At 54.3% G+C, this 12934-nt stretch overlaps 2 protein-coding genes across 4 annotated transcripts; one reads left to right on the forward strand and one right to left on the reverse strand.

Annotated features, from left to right (window-relative positions):
* Positions 1-5995, reverse strand: COQ4 (coenzyme Q4). Its single transcript, XM_074161032.1, has 7 exons — positions 5893-5995; positions 5577-5767; positions 5004-5100; positions 3226-3328; positions 2746-2875; positions 1769-1862; positions 1-1142 (listed from the first exon to the last, which is right to left on the reverse strand). Exons 1-7 carry the CDS (start codon positions 5967-5969, stop codon positions 980-982), a joined length of 855 nt encoding a protein of 284 aa, XP_074017133.1. The 5' UTR covers positions 5970-5995; the 3' UTR covers positions 1-979.
* Positions 5996-6020: 25 nt separating this feature from the next.
* Positions 6021-11581, forward strand: TRUB2 (TruB pseudouridine synthase family member 2). Of its 3 annotated transcripts, none has more exons than XR_012463569.1 (9): positions 6031-6143; positions 6312-6440; positions 6747-6821; positions 7391-7452; positions 7798-7879; positions 8454-8526; positions 8988-9124; positions 10367-10749; positions 10845-11578. XR_012463569.1 is itself a non-coding variant. In XM_074161029.1 (9 exons), exons 1-9 carry the CDS (start codon positions 6047-6049, stop codon positions 10719-10721), a joined length of 975 nt encoding a protein of 324 aa, XP_074017130.1. In that variant the 5' UTR covers positions 6036-6046; the 3' UTR covers positions 10722-11272. The 3 variants fall into 3 exon arrangements, 2 of the variants coding, with proteins under 2 accessions (XP_074017132.1, XP_074017130.1); XM_074161029.1 differs by having other exon boundaries at positions 6036-6143; positions 10367-10615; positions 10651-11272; XM_074161031.1 differs by having other exon boundaries at positions 6021-6143; positions 10367-11581.
* Positions 11582-12934: the final 1353 nt, after the last annotated feature.

Consider the following 12934-nt stretch of genomic DNA (forward strand, 5'->3'; position numbering starts at 1 on the left):
CAAGCTCCACCATGGATTTTATTAAGCAAGAAGGAATTTCAACAGCAAACCCACACGTACAAAGAGCCCCCAGCCTCGCGGCTCTCTGCCCTCGCATCTGACAGCTCTGCTCTCCAGCCGCTTGCAGTCTGGAGCCTTCTTTAATTAACCCAGACAGCAATCAGCTCCCAGACGCAGTGCAAGCAGCCGCTGTTTCTGAGCTCCCAGGATTCAGCCCCTTATTCCCAATCACGTCACTTTGTTGCCCAAGGAGGAGAGGATTCCTACTGAAAACCCAGCGCAAGCACGTGGATTTCAGCTTTTTTGATGGGGAGGGACTAGAAGGAGACACAGCAGCCTGGGATCAGCTCTCGAACAGCCAATCCAGCAGGGATAATATCCAAAGGTATTTCCCTGCCTGCTCCCATGGGCATGCAATCACACGCTGCCTGGTCTCCAAGGCGTGAGACACATCAGGAGACCAGTTAGGCACCAGTATGAGATGGGATTTCACTGTTGCACCCCTAGGCTGCTCTGTAAATCACTGGTTTAGCTCCAGTCCAGGGTAGTCCCAAGACTTTAAGCCTCGATCCTCCCAGGGAGGGTGGGAGGAGGAATTTACCTACACAGCCCTAGAGCTGCAGAAGGCCAAGGTGGTGGTTGTAAACCAACTCTGCTCCATTTCGGAGCACCAGCACCAGAGCGCTGCCGCTGGGGGGACCCAAGCAGCCAGACCCAGCTGGCAAAGGCATGGCGGGCCCTGCCATCCCTCCACTGAATCACAAACAGATATAAAGGTCAAGTTTTGTCACGGCACAAGGAAGTGCCACTTGGCCTCTACCAACAGGAGGGTGCCAGCTCTTGGCAGGAGAAAACTCAGCCCCTGGGTCCGCGGCGGCTGGTAGCAGAGCCATGCTGTGCTCTTGGGCAGGAGGAGATGGAGCATGGCAGGGGATGGCTGTCATCGGGGATCCCCTCTCCCCTCCCTATATTTGAGCTCTCACACTCGAACGGCCGGTGGAGGGAAGATGCCGATCTCCTCCCGCAGGGACTCCACTGGCTGCTCCCAGCGCTGCTCATAGTAGACGTTCAGGATACAGCTGGCGTTGCGCCCACTCCTAATTGCCCAGGGAACCAGCTCGGTGGCCAGGACCTGCAGCTTTCTGGAACAAAAGACATGGACGGTAACAGTTTTGATTTTCACGTTTGGTTTTTGATTTCCTTCTCCAAGTCCCCATTGGAGGCAGATGCCAAACCCACGTGTCTCATGTACCCCTCCACCTTTCTAGCATCCCTCCTGCTATCTCACAGGGGAAACCGAGGCACAGAAGAGGACAGTGTGTTGGGAAGGCTACAGCCAGCAGCAAACCCAAGATCAGAACTGAGGTTCTGCAATCCCCAAACTGTGCTGGGCCACCAAAACAGACATGCTGGGACAGGGAACAGCCACTAGCATGGTAAGGGTCCTCCTGGCTCTCAAGATCTGCTCAGCCAAGGGCAGCCAGGCCTGGACATTGCTCCCGCTGCCTGGCACAGGAGGTTCTGTGCTGGAAGCAGCTGAAGCATCAGGTTCTGGTTCAGTGACCAGGCAAAGCCATGTCCCCCGCTGTCACCACTTCCCTGGGCCGTGGGGACAGAGCAGCAGGTTCACACGAGGGATCCCTGACTGACTCCCTCCTGCAAACTAGCAGTGTCCCCTCTTTGTCCCCAGAGGACCCTGGCAAGCATCACACAGGCTGGCACATCCCTGGGGCAGAGACTCCCATCATCGGCCGGTGCCGGTGCCTACCGTGCGCTGAGACGGACAGGGCCAAACGCTGCTCCCAGGACACACATGGGCAGCCCCGTCTGGATGGCTTCGAACCACTTCACCACAACCTCACCTGGGGGGGAACAGGGAAGCCGTGAGTGGGCAAGATGCAAGATGGGTCGAGGACTAGCCAGGGCCACACGGTCCCACAATGCAGTCTGCACGATCTGCCTCTTCCTGAGAACAGCTACACCCATCCCCTCCGCCTCCATGGCAGGACTCAGGAATGTTTCCCAAGTCTGGCCATGGCCTCATCCCGTGCCAGGACGAGCCTCATCGTGTACCACCCACCCGAGAGGGACAGCCTGGGGGGGCAGCACCCCACAGGTGATGGCCCACCAGCTTGGAAAACACCTCCCGGTTGGGCCGGCTCCCTGCAAACCTTCAACAATGCAATTGCCGAAGCCTGATCCCCCGCACGACTCTCCCCATCTCTCAGCATGGGACAGACATTTCACAAACGCTGCCAGGGCTCAGCCGGAGCCTGCATAGGAGACCTGACGTGCTGGTTCCCGCAGGCTCACCAGCAAGGCTCGACTTGTGACTTGTTATTGAGTCAGACACAAAACAAGGGCAAAGGACACGGGGACACGCAGATAAGGAGCAACCAGGAACCCCCCCACCTCTGCCTTCGCTCAGAGCTTGTGAAACATCCCTCTCTCGGTGCCACCTTCCCTGCCAGGCAGCAAACACCCACCCGCCCAGTGGCTGCCTGCACCCAGGGTGTGAGAAGACCGACAGATCATCTTCCAGCGGGAAAAAGTGACATCCCACAGGCTCTCGGTCACCACAGAGCCAGCGATGCAGGACAGTGACGACGGAAACCTCCCCACACACCTCCCCGGGCTGAGGATTGGGAAGCCCAACTGGCCCAGCCTGGTCCGACCTTTGGAGACTTGGCTGAGCACCATGAGTGGGGTTTGGCAGCGCAGCCCTCTGCGCCCACTGCCGCTCACCCAGCATGTTGGTCGGCATGCCCAGGAGGGTGTGCATCAGGTCATGGACTTCCCGGTACCGCTGGATCACGTACGCTAGCTCTTCATCATCAACAAACTTGGGCGGCATCCGCGTGTCCGGAGAAACCTTCTGCAAACCCAAAGAGGTTCAGTTCAGCCTCTTCAAACTTCCTCTGAGTTTCTGGTCTCATTCTTTAATGCACAGCAATATGCGGTCCCCTCCATCTGCACGTTTCCCAGGCCCAATGACAGGGGTCAGTGTCATTTACACAGACAAAAAAGAGGGACTGTGCAGCACTGGTGACAAATCCAGCATTGTCCAACACCCAGCATCTCATCCCATCCCCCCCATCTCCCTCTCATTCCCAGAGGGTTCCCCACAGGTTCCTCCATGGCTCCAATCTCCCTCTAAAGCACATCCGTGCTCCCAGCACAGGGACCAGCTACAGCCACTTGCACCCTAAGAAACCCCCCACTCACGTTGTCCTCCAAGAAGCGGACGTACTCTCGGCCCAGCGTGCCATCTGGCAACCCCCGCAGCCTGCCCATGTCCAGGGTAGAGAGACGGATGCAAGGACGTTCCCTGAAAGCGAAAAACATGTCAGTGAGTGTCCCAGGGAAACACACAGCAAGGGGTCCTGGAGAAAAGGAGCCCCTAGAAACACCCATCCCCTGCCTTTGCTCTTCCCAGACATTTTCCTTGCACAGATCCTGACTGCTCTCTGCAGGGGTAGCACCATCCTTATTTCTGTTGCTGAGGCTGGGACACAAGGATCTACTTGAAGCCTTGGCAATAAAAGAGCTCTCATCTTCCACTCCTGTAAAACTCTGGTTGGAAAAACACCAGCGTCCTCTGCACCAAAATACGGCCAGGCTGCTGGCCAGGCACAGCCCCCAGCAACAGCTGGCCCTGGGGGAGCAGAGATCTTTAGCGTCCCTGCAAAGCAGCCAGAGCTTCAAAGGAACAACCCTAAAAAGGGGAGGGAATCTGTTCTAAACACTGGTTCAATTTGTCTCCTGCTCAGGCTTTCACCGCCAGCCACGTGGCAGCCATGCACAGAAAGGTCTCCTCTCTGGGTTGTTGGCAAAGAGGTGCCCCACAGCCCTGGAACTAAACAAAAGCCCTTTCATTTCCATGCACAGGATAAATTCTATCCATGATAAAAGCCCTGCAGTGGATCCAGGCGTGGAGGTGCCAGGCAGATAAGCAGGACTCACACCAGCTTTACCCTGGCTGCAGATGCTTCCTTGTGTATTTGGTGTCAAAGGGACTTCAGCAGCTTGGAGGATTAAAGAAAAACATTGTGTGCACAAATTGGACCACGGGGCAAGGTTCAGGTGGGGATGACTCTCCCCAGCCCTCAGTGCCTTTGCTGTCCCTTCTCCCTGGGCAGTTCCTCTGGGGCTCAGGCCCATCCTGGTGCTCTGTGTGCTTTGCCGGGTCAGTGTCTGGAGCCAGGATCAGGCTGCTCTGCACAAACATGCGGCAAAAAGCAGCTTTTCCCAGTCCCTTCATGGTACAACCCGAATGATACACAAGCAGCAGGTGCGGCATGTAATGAGGAGCAGGGAGAAGGCAAGTAAATAAGCAGTAAGATCTTGGCTAATAAGAGACTCATGAAGTCCCTCCTGGTCCTCAGCCTTGCTGCGCTCGACAAGTCCCTGCAGACACGGAAGGAAAAGTGATCAAGTCTTAATAAGGTAGACAAGAGAAGTGGCCTCATTTCACAGTCTGGGGAGATGCTGCAGGCTCTGGGAAAGAAAATATGGAGGTGTCTAAGGAGGAGGCAGCCCAGTGGAGACAGTCTCCAATGCAAGGAGATGCAGCAGCGGGCGCAGGGAGAAATCCATGGGTGTGGTGGCTTTTTATTGCTGCTGAGGAGCAATGAAAACCCACCACGTCCATGGATTTCTCCCCTGTGCCTGCTGCTGCCTCTCCTTGTGTTGGCACCTGCCAGTTCCAGCAGCGAAGCAGAACAGACAGACAGACGGCAGCGCTTGAAATGGGGCTGGGCCCAGCGGCTGCTGTGCTCTCACCCTTAGACTTGCCAAAAGGCTCTTGTGATCGTTAAAAATAAAGTACAATAAACAACCCAGAGGGTTAGGGCTAACAAAATGCCTGTGCTGCTTTCAGGCCAGGGAGCACAGGGTTCTCCCTCCACGGAGCCCAAGGAATGTGCCTGGCCTTGTGTCTCCCTCCCCACCACAAACCACACGGCGAGGGAGGGAGGGATGAGGAGGGATGCGGAGGGACGCACTGGAGTATGCGGTAACCTTCAGGGTGGTTTTTCATCTTGTCTCGCAAGTTGGGCAGGGCAAGGCAGCCTGTGGTCTCCCCGAGGACTGCCACCATGTCTGGAAGAGAGACCAGAGAATGACCCAAGAGCGGTTTTCGCAACACCCAGCTGTCCTCAGTGGGCAGGTGAGGAAATGGGGCAACAACCTCCTTAGCCAGGAGCAGGCAGGAAGCCTGTGGCAAAGCAGGGACCCCAGAAACCACGGATCTTCAGCCTTGGGGCTGGTCTGCCCTGGTGTCACCCACAGGGAGGGATGCAGGAGCAGGCGTGAGGCCTGGGGGACCAAAGAGGAAGGAGATGGGGTTGGGTAGCATCCTAGGGGGTCAGGAGGAGATCACGGTGGGTGTTTGGGGTTCCTCACCCCATCTCTTCCACAGCCTCCTGCCCAGGGCCAGGTCTCAGCCCTGCACTTGCCCCATTACCCAACAGGAGGAGAAATTAAGCCCCCTGAGGAGCTCCCAGGAGACACGGGGCAGGATTTGCTGGACTTTAATGGGAACCGTGGGTGGAAGGGGCTCCCCTGGCTCGGCTTACCGTGTCTGTAGGGGTCATAGAGAGCCATGCACGCCGAGCCGGCGGCCAGCAGCACCTTCTGCAGCGGGCTGGTGGGGATGTGCCCGGGGTACAGCTGGTAGCACCCCTCCTCTTCCTCAACCTCCACCTCCTCCTCCTCTTCCTCGCTGCGCCCATCCCGTGCCCGCGGCTCGGCGCTGCTCAGAAGGGCTCTGCCTGCGGGGAGCGGGGGGGGGTGGTGAGGGACCGGCCGGGCCGCGGGGCACCGAAACGGGGCGGACACCGCCCGGACGCCCTTGGGGCTGCCCCGGGGGGGACGGGGACAGGGACGAGGCACTTGCCTGGGGAAGCGGGACCCGCCCGCAGCAGCGGGACCCCCGCCCGGGCCGCCCGCCGCAGCAGCATCAGCATCATCGTCCCCCCCCGCCGCCGCCGCCGCCTGCCCCGGAAGCGACCGGCGGAGCGGAGCGGGGCGGAGCGGGCAGCGCGGCATGGCGGCCGTACCGGGAGGGCTCTTCGCCGTCTACAAGCCGCCGGGGGTGGCCTGGAGCCGCGTCCGTGAGGCGGTGGAGACGCGGCTGCTGCGCGGTGAGGGCGGCGGGATCCCGCCTGTCCCCGTCCCCGTCCCCCTCGCCCGGGGGGGGGGGGGGGGTGCCGGCCGCGGCGGGATCCATCCCGGGGCCCCTCTCCCCCGGGGGGGGTGTGTGCTGCCGGCCGCCCCCCCGACCGCCCCCCCGCCCCTCGCTTCTCTTCCAGAGCTGAACGCGGCGCCGGGGCGCGCCCCGAGGCAGCACGTCCGATTTTTGCCCGCCCCGGCCGGCGGCGATGGAGGGGCCACCGGGCTGGTGGCCACCAGGGTGCCGGTGCTGGCCGACCACCCCCTCGGTAAGGGCCGCCGCGGGGCCTTGGCCTGGGAGGGGTGATGGGACCTCCAGGGCGGTGGGAGCCCCGGGGGTGATGGGACCCCCCAGGGCAGTAGGACTCCCGGGGGTGATGGGACCTCTGGGGTGGTGGTGGCACTCCCGGGGGTGATGGTACCCTTAGGGCAGTGTGACCCCTCAGGGTGATGGGATCCCCTGGAGCGGTGGGACCTCCCGCAGTGATGGGATCCCCCGGAGTGGTGAGACCCCCAGGGTGTTGGGAGCCTCGGGTGGGTGCTATGGACCGACCTCGACACTGCCTCCATTGCAGTCCGAGGTCCGCGGTTCAGGCAGCTGAAGATCGGAGCGGGTCACCGGCTGGACGTGAAGGCCTCGGGAGTCTTCGGTGGGTCTCGTCCCTGAGCAGCACCATGTCCCACCGGCTGCGAGGTGATGGGTTTCCGTGGGGGGAGGAAGCGGTGAACACAGCAGTACCCCTGGATCTCACAACCCCGCTGGGAGTATAAATGCTAAAACACAGAAGAAATGATCCAACATGACGCTGGCAATGCCAGGGGATGGGAGCAACCCCTTACCCCAAGCACACAGGGCTTTGCTGTGAGACACCCTGCTCCTGCCCATGACACCATCCATGATCTGCCACGTAACCCCCCATCTCTGCTCCACCACTTGAATTGGCTTCACCGTGGCCAGAATTGCTAATTATTTGACCCAAAGCAAATATCTGGGTGGGTAGTTCTGGGGAAATCCAACAGCCCTAGTTACGGGCTTATCATAGTTTTAATGAATGCAGTAATTTGGGGATCTAATTGCGCTCCTCAGACATGGCTTCTAAGGAGAGATGGTTCTCTCCGGGGGGGGAGAAAAGTAGGGTGAGTGTGCAGCGCCGTGTCAGTGCTCATCAGTAACTTCCCGTGTGGCTGAATGACGGGTTCCCCATCTCCTGTGTTTCAGTGCTTGGCATAGGCCACGGGAACAAGCTGCTCACTGACCTGTACAACTGCCACCTGACCAAGGTAGGTGATGGCCCCGAAGGGCCCCAGAACATCTGAGCCCAGCCTCACATTTGATTCCTCTGCCCCGGTGCCCCGGGCTGGCCTTGTGGTGGTGATTCTATGCTTTCGAGTCTCAAACCTCTCTCAGATCTCTCTTTTGAGAGCTTCTCAGGTTCTCAGGTCCGTCCATGTGAAGGACAAGAATTTTGTCCTTCACGTGAGCGTCCACACGTGGCCCTATGAGCAGAGGATGCTCCTGTCTTTTTGTGCAACACGACCGTAGCCCGCGTTTCCTCGCAGAATATCGCTACTCAATAACCTGGAGCATTTCTTTGATAAATTGCACTCTTTTTGCCTTTCTCCAAGGTTTACACTGTTGGTGGGCTGTTCGGTAAAGCCACTGATGACTTCTCAGACACAGGGAAGCTAGTGGAGAAGACGACATTTGGTAAGAAACTGAATGGATGTATTTTTAAAAAAAAAAAAAAATCCCAAACAAAACCAGAACACCAAAAAAAGAGCATGCTCACTGTAAAGCATTTAACCTGGTAAATTATGCCTTGCGTGCTTTCTAGTCGTTATTTTTACATGTGGCCCACGCACAATCCTGGCCTCACAGTCCACCTGCTGTAAACACCACCACAATATCTACAAAGCCAGCACAAGTCCTGGTGAGGGTGGTTGCTGCTGGGTTGGGTGGGACCCGGATCTCTCCGTAAATCATACCTAGAGATAGAGGTTAGAGGCTTTCACTGAATGAAACTCTTCAGACAGCCGGTAAGAGAGACTGGAGCCAACATCTTGAAACCAATTAAGCAAAACGACCCTTCCCTGGGCTGCTCTGTGCGTTACCGTGGCGCAACCAGAAGAGACTCTGCTCTCTCCGCAGTTCTCATCAGCCCATTTGGACGTGACCGCCTGCTGAAGGGACAGTAATGCCCTGGTGGCACATATCAGACCGCCGTCGCTTTCCCGTTTCCGGATGGATAATCCAGGCTTTTTTTCTGCCTTAATATCTGCAGATCATATCACAAGGGAGAAGCTGGAACGGATTCTTGCTGTCATTCAAGGAACAAACCATAAGGCCCTGCTGATGTACGTCTCCAGGGGGGAAATGCAGCTGACCCGATCTGACTGCCATTTGCTGGTCTTTAAAACAAATGCGATGATTTTGTTTGCCACAATCAAGTCTTTAAAGGCTGGAGTATTAGACAGGAACAGAGAGAAGTTTCTCTGAGTGCTCTGTCCTCTGGTGAGAGGTTGCAGTTATGTGTCCCTTCTTGTATCCTGGAATCTCCAGCTATTTTAGGACCTATTAGCTACATTAGGACCTACAAAAATATCTTGTAGACGTGACCAAGTACCTTCTTCCCAAAGTGTGCTACACTACTGACAGTACACATACCATAGCATTAAAATATATCCAAAGACTCAACACATGGGCAGTTTTAAGAGTAAAAACTTCAGCTCTGCTTTATTGGGGGGTGGAGGTGTTTTTAATCCCACTGAAGGGAAGTACTAAGCGTCTGTGCTGCCCCCTTTTTTTCTCTTTCCAGGTATTCCAACATCGATATGAAAACACAAGAGGCGTATGAGCTGGCTGTCAAAGGGTTGATTCGCCCCATGGGAAAAAGCCCTCCGATAATCACAGCGATCCGATGCCTCCAGTTCACACTTCCAGAATTCCAGCTAGGTAGGACTGGGACAAAAACTACTGGGGAAGTCTGAGTATATATTACAGCAAATAAGTCACAGAATCACAGAATGATATGGGGTTGGAAGGGACCTCTGGAGATCATCTAGTCCAACCCCCCGCCAAAGCAGGTCCACCCAGAGCAGGTTGCACAGGAACGTGTCCAGGCGGGTCTTGAAAATCTCCAGAGAAGGGGACTCCATGACCTCCCTGGGCAGCCTGTTCCAGGGCTCTGTCACCCTCAAAGTAAAGAAGTTCCTCCTCACGTTTAGATGGAACTTCTTATGTTCAAGTCTGTGTCCGTTCCCTCTTGTCCTGTCACTGGGCACCACTGAAAAAAGCCTGGCCCCATCCTCCTGACACCCACCCTTTAAGTATTTATAGCTGTTGATCAGATCCCCCCTCAGTCTTCTCCAGCCTAAAAAGACCCAAGTCCCTCAGCCTTTCCTTGTAAGAGAGATCTTCTAGGCCCCTAATCATCTTCGTAGCCCCTTGCTGTGCCCTCTCCAGCAGTTCCCTGTGCTAAGTCCGTCAACTTCGGTTTCTTATTGGTGATTTAAGGCAAAATGAGTTGGTGGGAACTTTGTATCAACTTGTAACCGGTATTCCCTGCAGCAAATTTAATGGTTTGTAGTTTCCAAAGCCACGAAAGCATCTCCTCGTTAGAGGAAATCTTTAGTGGGTGAAAAGATTTTTTTGGTAGGGCAAGATCTGGAGCCCTCACAGTACTGAAGCTGCTAAATCAGGCCAGCCGTGCACCCAACTCACAGGTTCTTCTCTGCCGGTTTCAGATCTAAGACTGAGGCAATAAAATTTGCATAATGAATACCTACAGGGGAAAATTCTTCCTTATCCCAATGTTTCAGTGCAACACATTTCAGTGTTGGGTTGGGTTTTTTTTTTTAAAAGCGTGGTTTGTTTTCCTGCAGCCAGTCTCCTACTCCTCACAAGTTATTTGGCTTATTAAAAAGGTACCTTTTCTTATCCCCTTTGAAATACTTACATTTCTACATTGCTCTCCTGTATCTATAGGTTTGTTTTCTAAAACATTCACTTTGGGAGGGGCTGGGACAGCCTGCAGTATTCCAGAAAATCATAATCTACCCGTGCTGTATCTTAAATAGTCTCTTCTACCAAACCAGTTCTTTCAGCATAACTGAGAGCGATGTATGGATTTACAGACGAGGTCTGAGTTTGTGTCAACGCTTTGCTGCTTCCTACAGAATCTCTCTGTCCTTCCAGAAATCCATTGCTTGCATGAGACTCAGCAGTACCTCCGAAAAGTCATCCACGAGATCGGTCTGGAGATGAAATCCTCTGCCGTGTGCACGCAGGTGCGGAGAATCCGTGACGGTGTTTTCACCCTGGATGACGCTCTCCTGAGGACCCAGTGGAACCTGCAGAGCATACAGAAGGCCATACGGGACTGTCAGCTGAAAGTGAAAACGGAGCTGGAGAGAACATTAGGCCATCAGGATAAAAGTCTCCTGGATGAGATGGATGCTGAGATGGGCCACGCTGCAGACAGCTGAGCGTGGGCTACGGAGGGAACGGCCACCAGCCATCCCTGCAGCACAATTCGGCAGCCACACGCTGACAGCCTGACGGACAGCAGAAGGAAAGAGGTTAATTGCAGTTCGCTTCCACCCTTTCCTTGAAACGACTTTCATCAGAGAGGCATTTTTTTCACTGACAGGCTGTATAATTTTTTTTTTTTCAGAGCATCGCAAACAGTTCATTAACAGGAGTTAGCTGTGCCAAAATTCCTGGTGACTTGGGGAACGTTAGGTTGCTAAGGGATATAAAAACCCATCCCCAAATTGTTCAGCAGCAGGAAAGAGACAGCGTCTTACAGAGCTGTATTCCCTTGACTGCACGGATTTGTTTGTTCCTTACAAGCGGCAGCATAACTTATCTACTGTATGGATTTTATTTTCCCTCTGTTGTCCTGGAGTATTTCCTTTCCATCAGTCCTGCTTTCAGACAAGTAAAAGCTCAAAATCAGACTAAAAGAGGGATGTGCAGGAGAGAACAGAGCTTACACAAAGCAATGCGAGGGGATGGTTATATCCAGAGTAGGCGTCTGATGAGGAAAGTGCCTTGTGATAGGGACTGATCCATAAAATACATAAGAAATAAAACTGAAAGTGACCTAAAGGGGAAGAAGCTGGTTCTTGGCTCAGTTCTCACCCATGGGTGCACTGACTCATTAAAAAAAAGAGCACGATGGGGGTTTTTTGTTGGGTTCCTCACTCCCCCCCCGCAAGGAACCAAGCGTGCTCAGGGGTCTGTGGTATCCTGCTCCGCAGCAGCTCCATGCAAACGGCACTTACTGCCCTTCAGTGAAACTGTGAGCTCTGTAATGCCATTTGTTCTCTGTTAGCTCCTTACAGCTGGGTCTGACTTAGCAGAAATACACTTTCTAAATTTAAATTAAAAATCTGAAGTTACCCTTACATTTATTGCACTCAATATTTTTCCAGCTATACACTTAGCTAGCAAGTTTGGAGAATTATTTATAGAAAGCAGAAGATTTGTTCTATTCCTTTTCTGGATTTGGACTAAAGCCAGCATATTTCATCCTCCAGATAGCCCTTAAGGTACAAGAAGTAACTGGGAGGAGCAGTAAAAGGGGGCCGTGATGAAGGAGCAAAGTGGCAGAGTCCAGTCCTGTCCTGAAGCACCCCAGGAGTCATTAACTTAGAGCCTGGAATCTTCCAGCTCTGGGTTTCCCTGCTCTGCACAGAGCAGCCAGAAGAGCAGCAGAGCTGAGCTGCCACCACGCGGCATGTCACTGTGCCAGCTGCCGAGCTGCAGGGACTCCCCAAGGACAGCTCGCTCCTACCTCAGCTGGTTGGGTCCGTGCGCGTCCATCCTCCGAGGACACGAGACTGGGGACAGGGCACCTTCCTCGGACAACTGTCCTGCGCCAACTGAAGTTAACCCCAGCGCTGCAGAAGCGTGAGTTCTGGAGCCGGGCGAAACACTTGCCCGGCTACAGCTGCGAGTTTTAATACTAGTGCTCCTACAAGGAGAAAACACAGACTTCTCAACCCTTAAATAACCTTCAATAACGTTGGTAATGGATTATACTTCATCCCCCATGGCTTACACCTAACACAAACTGAGGGAATTTCTGTATGTACTTCCCATTGCAAAAAAAAAAAACCACTTCCAGTTGCGTGTGCCATTGCCAGACTAACGTTTTGGTGGGAACACTCCAGCATAAACCAGTTCTTCCACACAGAAAACAGCAGCCAAAACAGCAACGTGAGTTTTGAGAACAAAGTTAGCATTTCCTTTTGTCACTTTTTTCCTCCCCTTAAAACTACTCCAAAACACAGGAGTTTCTCACACTTGGCAAGAGGGGGTTTATGGTGGGGAGGGTACACCTGTAACTGTACCTGAGTCCATTTCTACATAGCCACAGTAAACACCCTCCAGAGAAGCAGAGCTACACACAAACAGGGAGTTGCTTGAATCAATCACAGAATACAGGCATTTTGCCTGTATTTTAGACCCTTCCCCTCAGCTTTTGTGGCAAAACGAGTTACTTATTAGTGGGGCTTCTGTGCCAGGTCCATAACCAAGCGCGCAGGAACAATTATCTGTTCTCAGCAGCAGCCTTGCGATGGTTTTCTGGTTTCCAAGCACTATGAAAACAGATTCATTTGATTCAAATTTGGAAATAACGGGCAGACTGCAGCACGGGCCTGACCCGGGCAGGGTTGGGGGGGGGCGGAACTTACTGGCAAAGAGGTCTTAGAAGTAGAAAGGAGCAGAAGGACGTCAAGCTTGAGTGAAAAAGGG

This window comes from Numenius arquata, chromosome 19 (genome assembly GCF_964106895.1).
Source record: "Numenius arquata chromosome 19, bNumArq3.hap1.1, whole genome shotgun sequence".
Taxonomy (NCBI): domain Eukaryota; kingdom Metazoa; phylum Chordata; class Aves; order Charadriiformes; family Scolopacidae; genus Numenius; species Numenius arquata.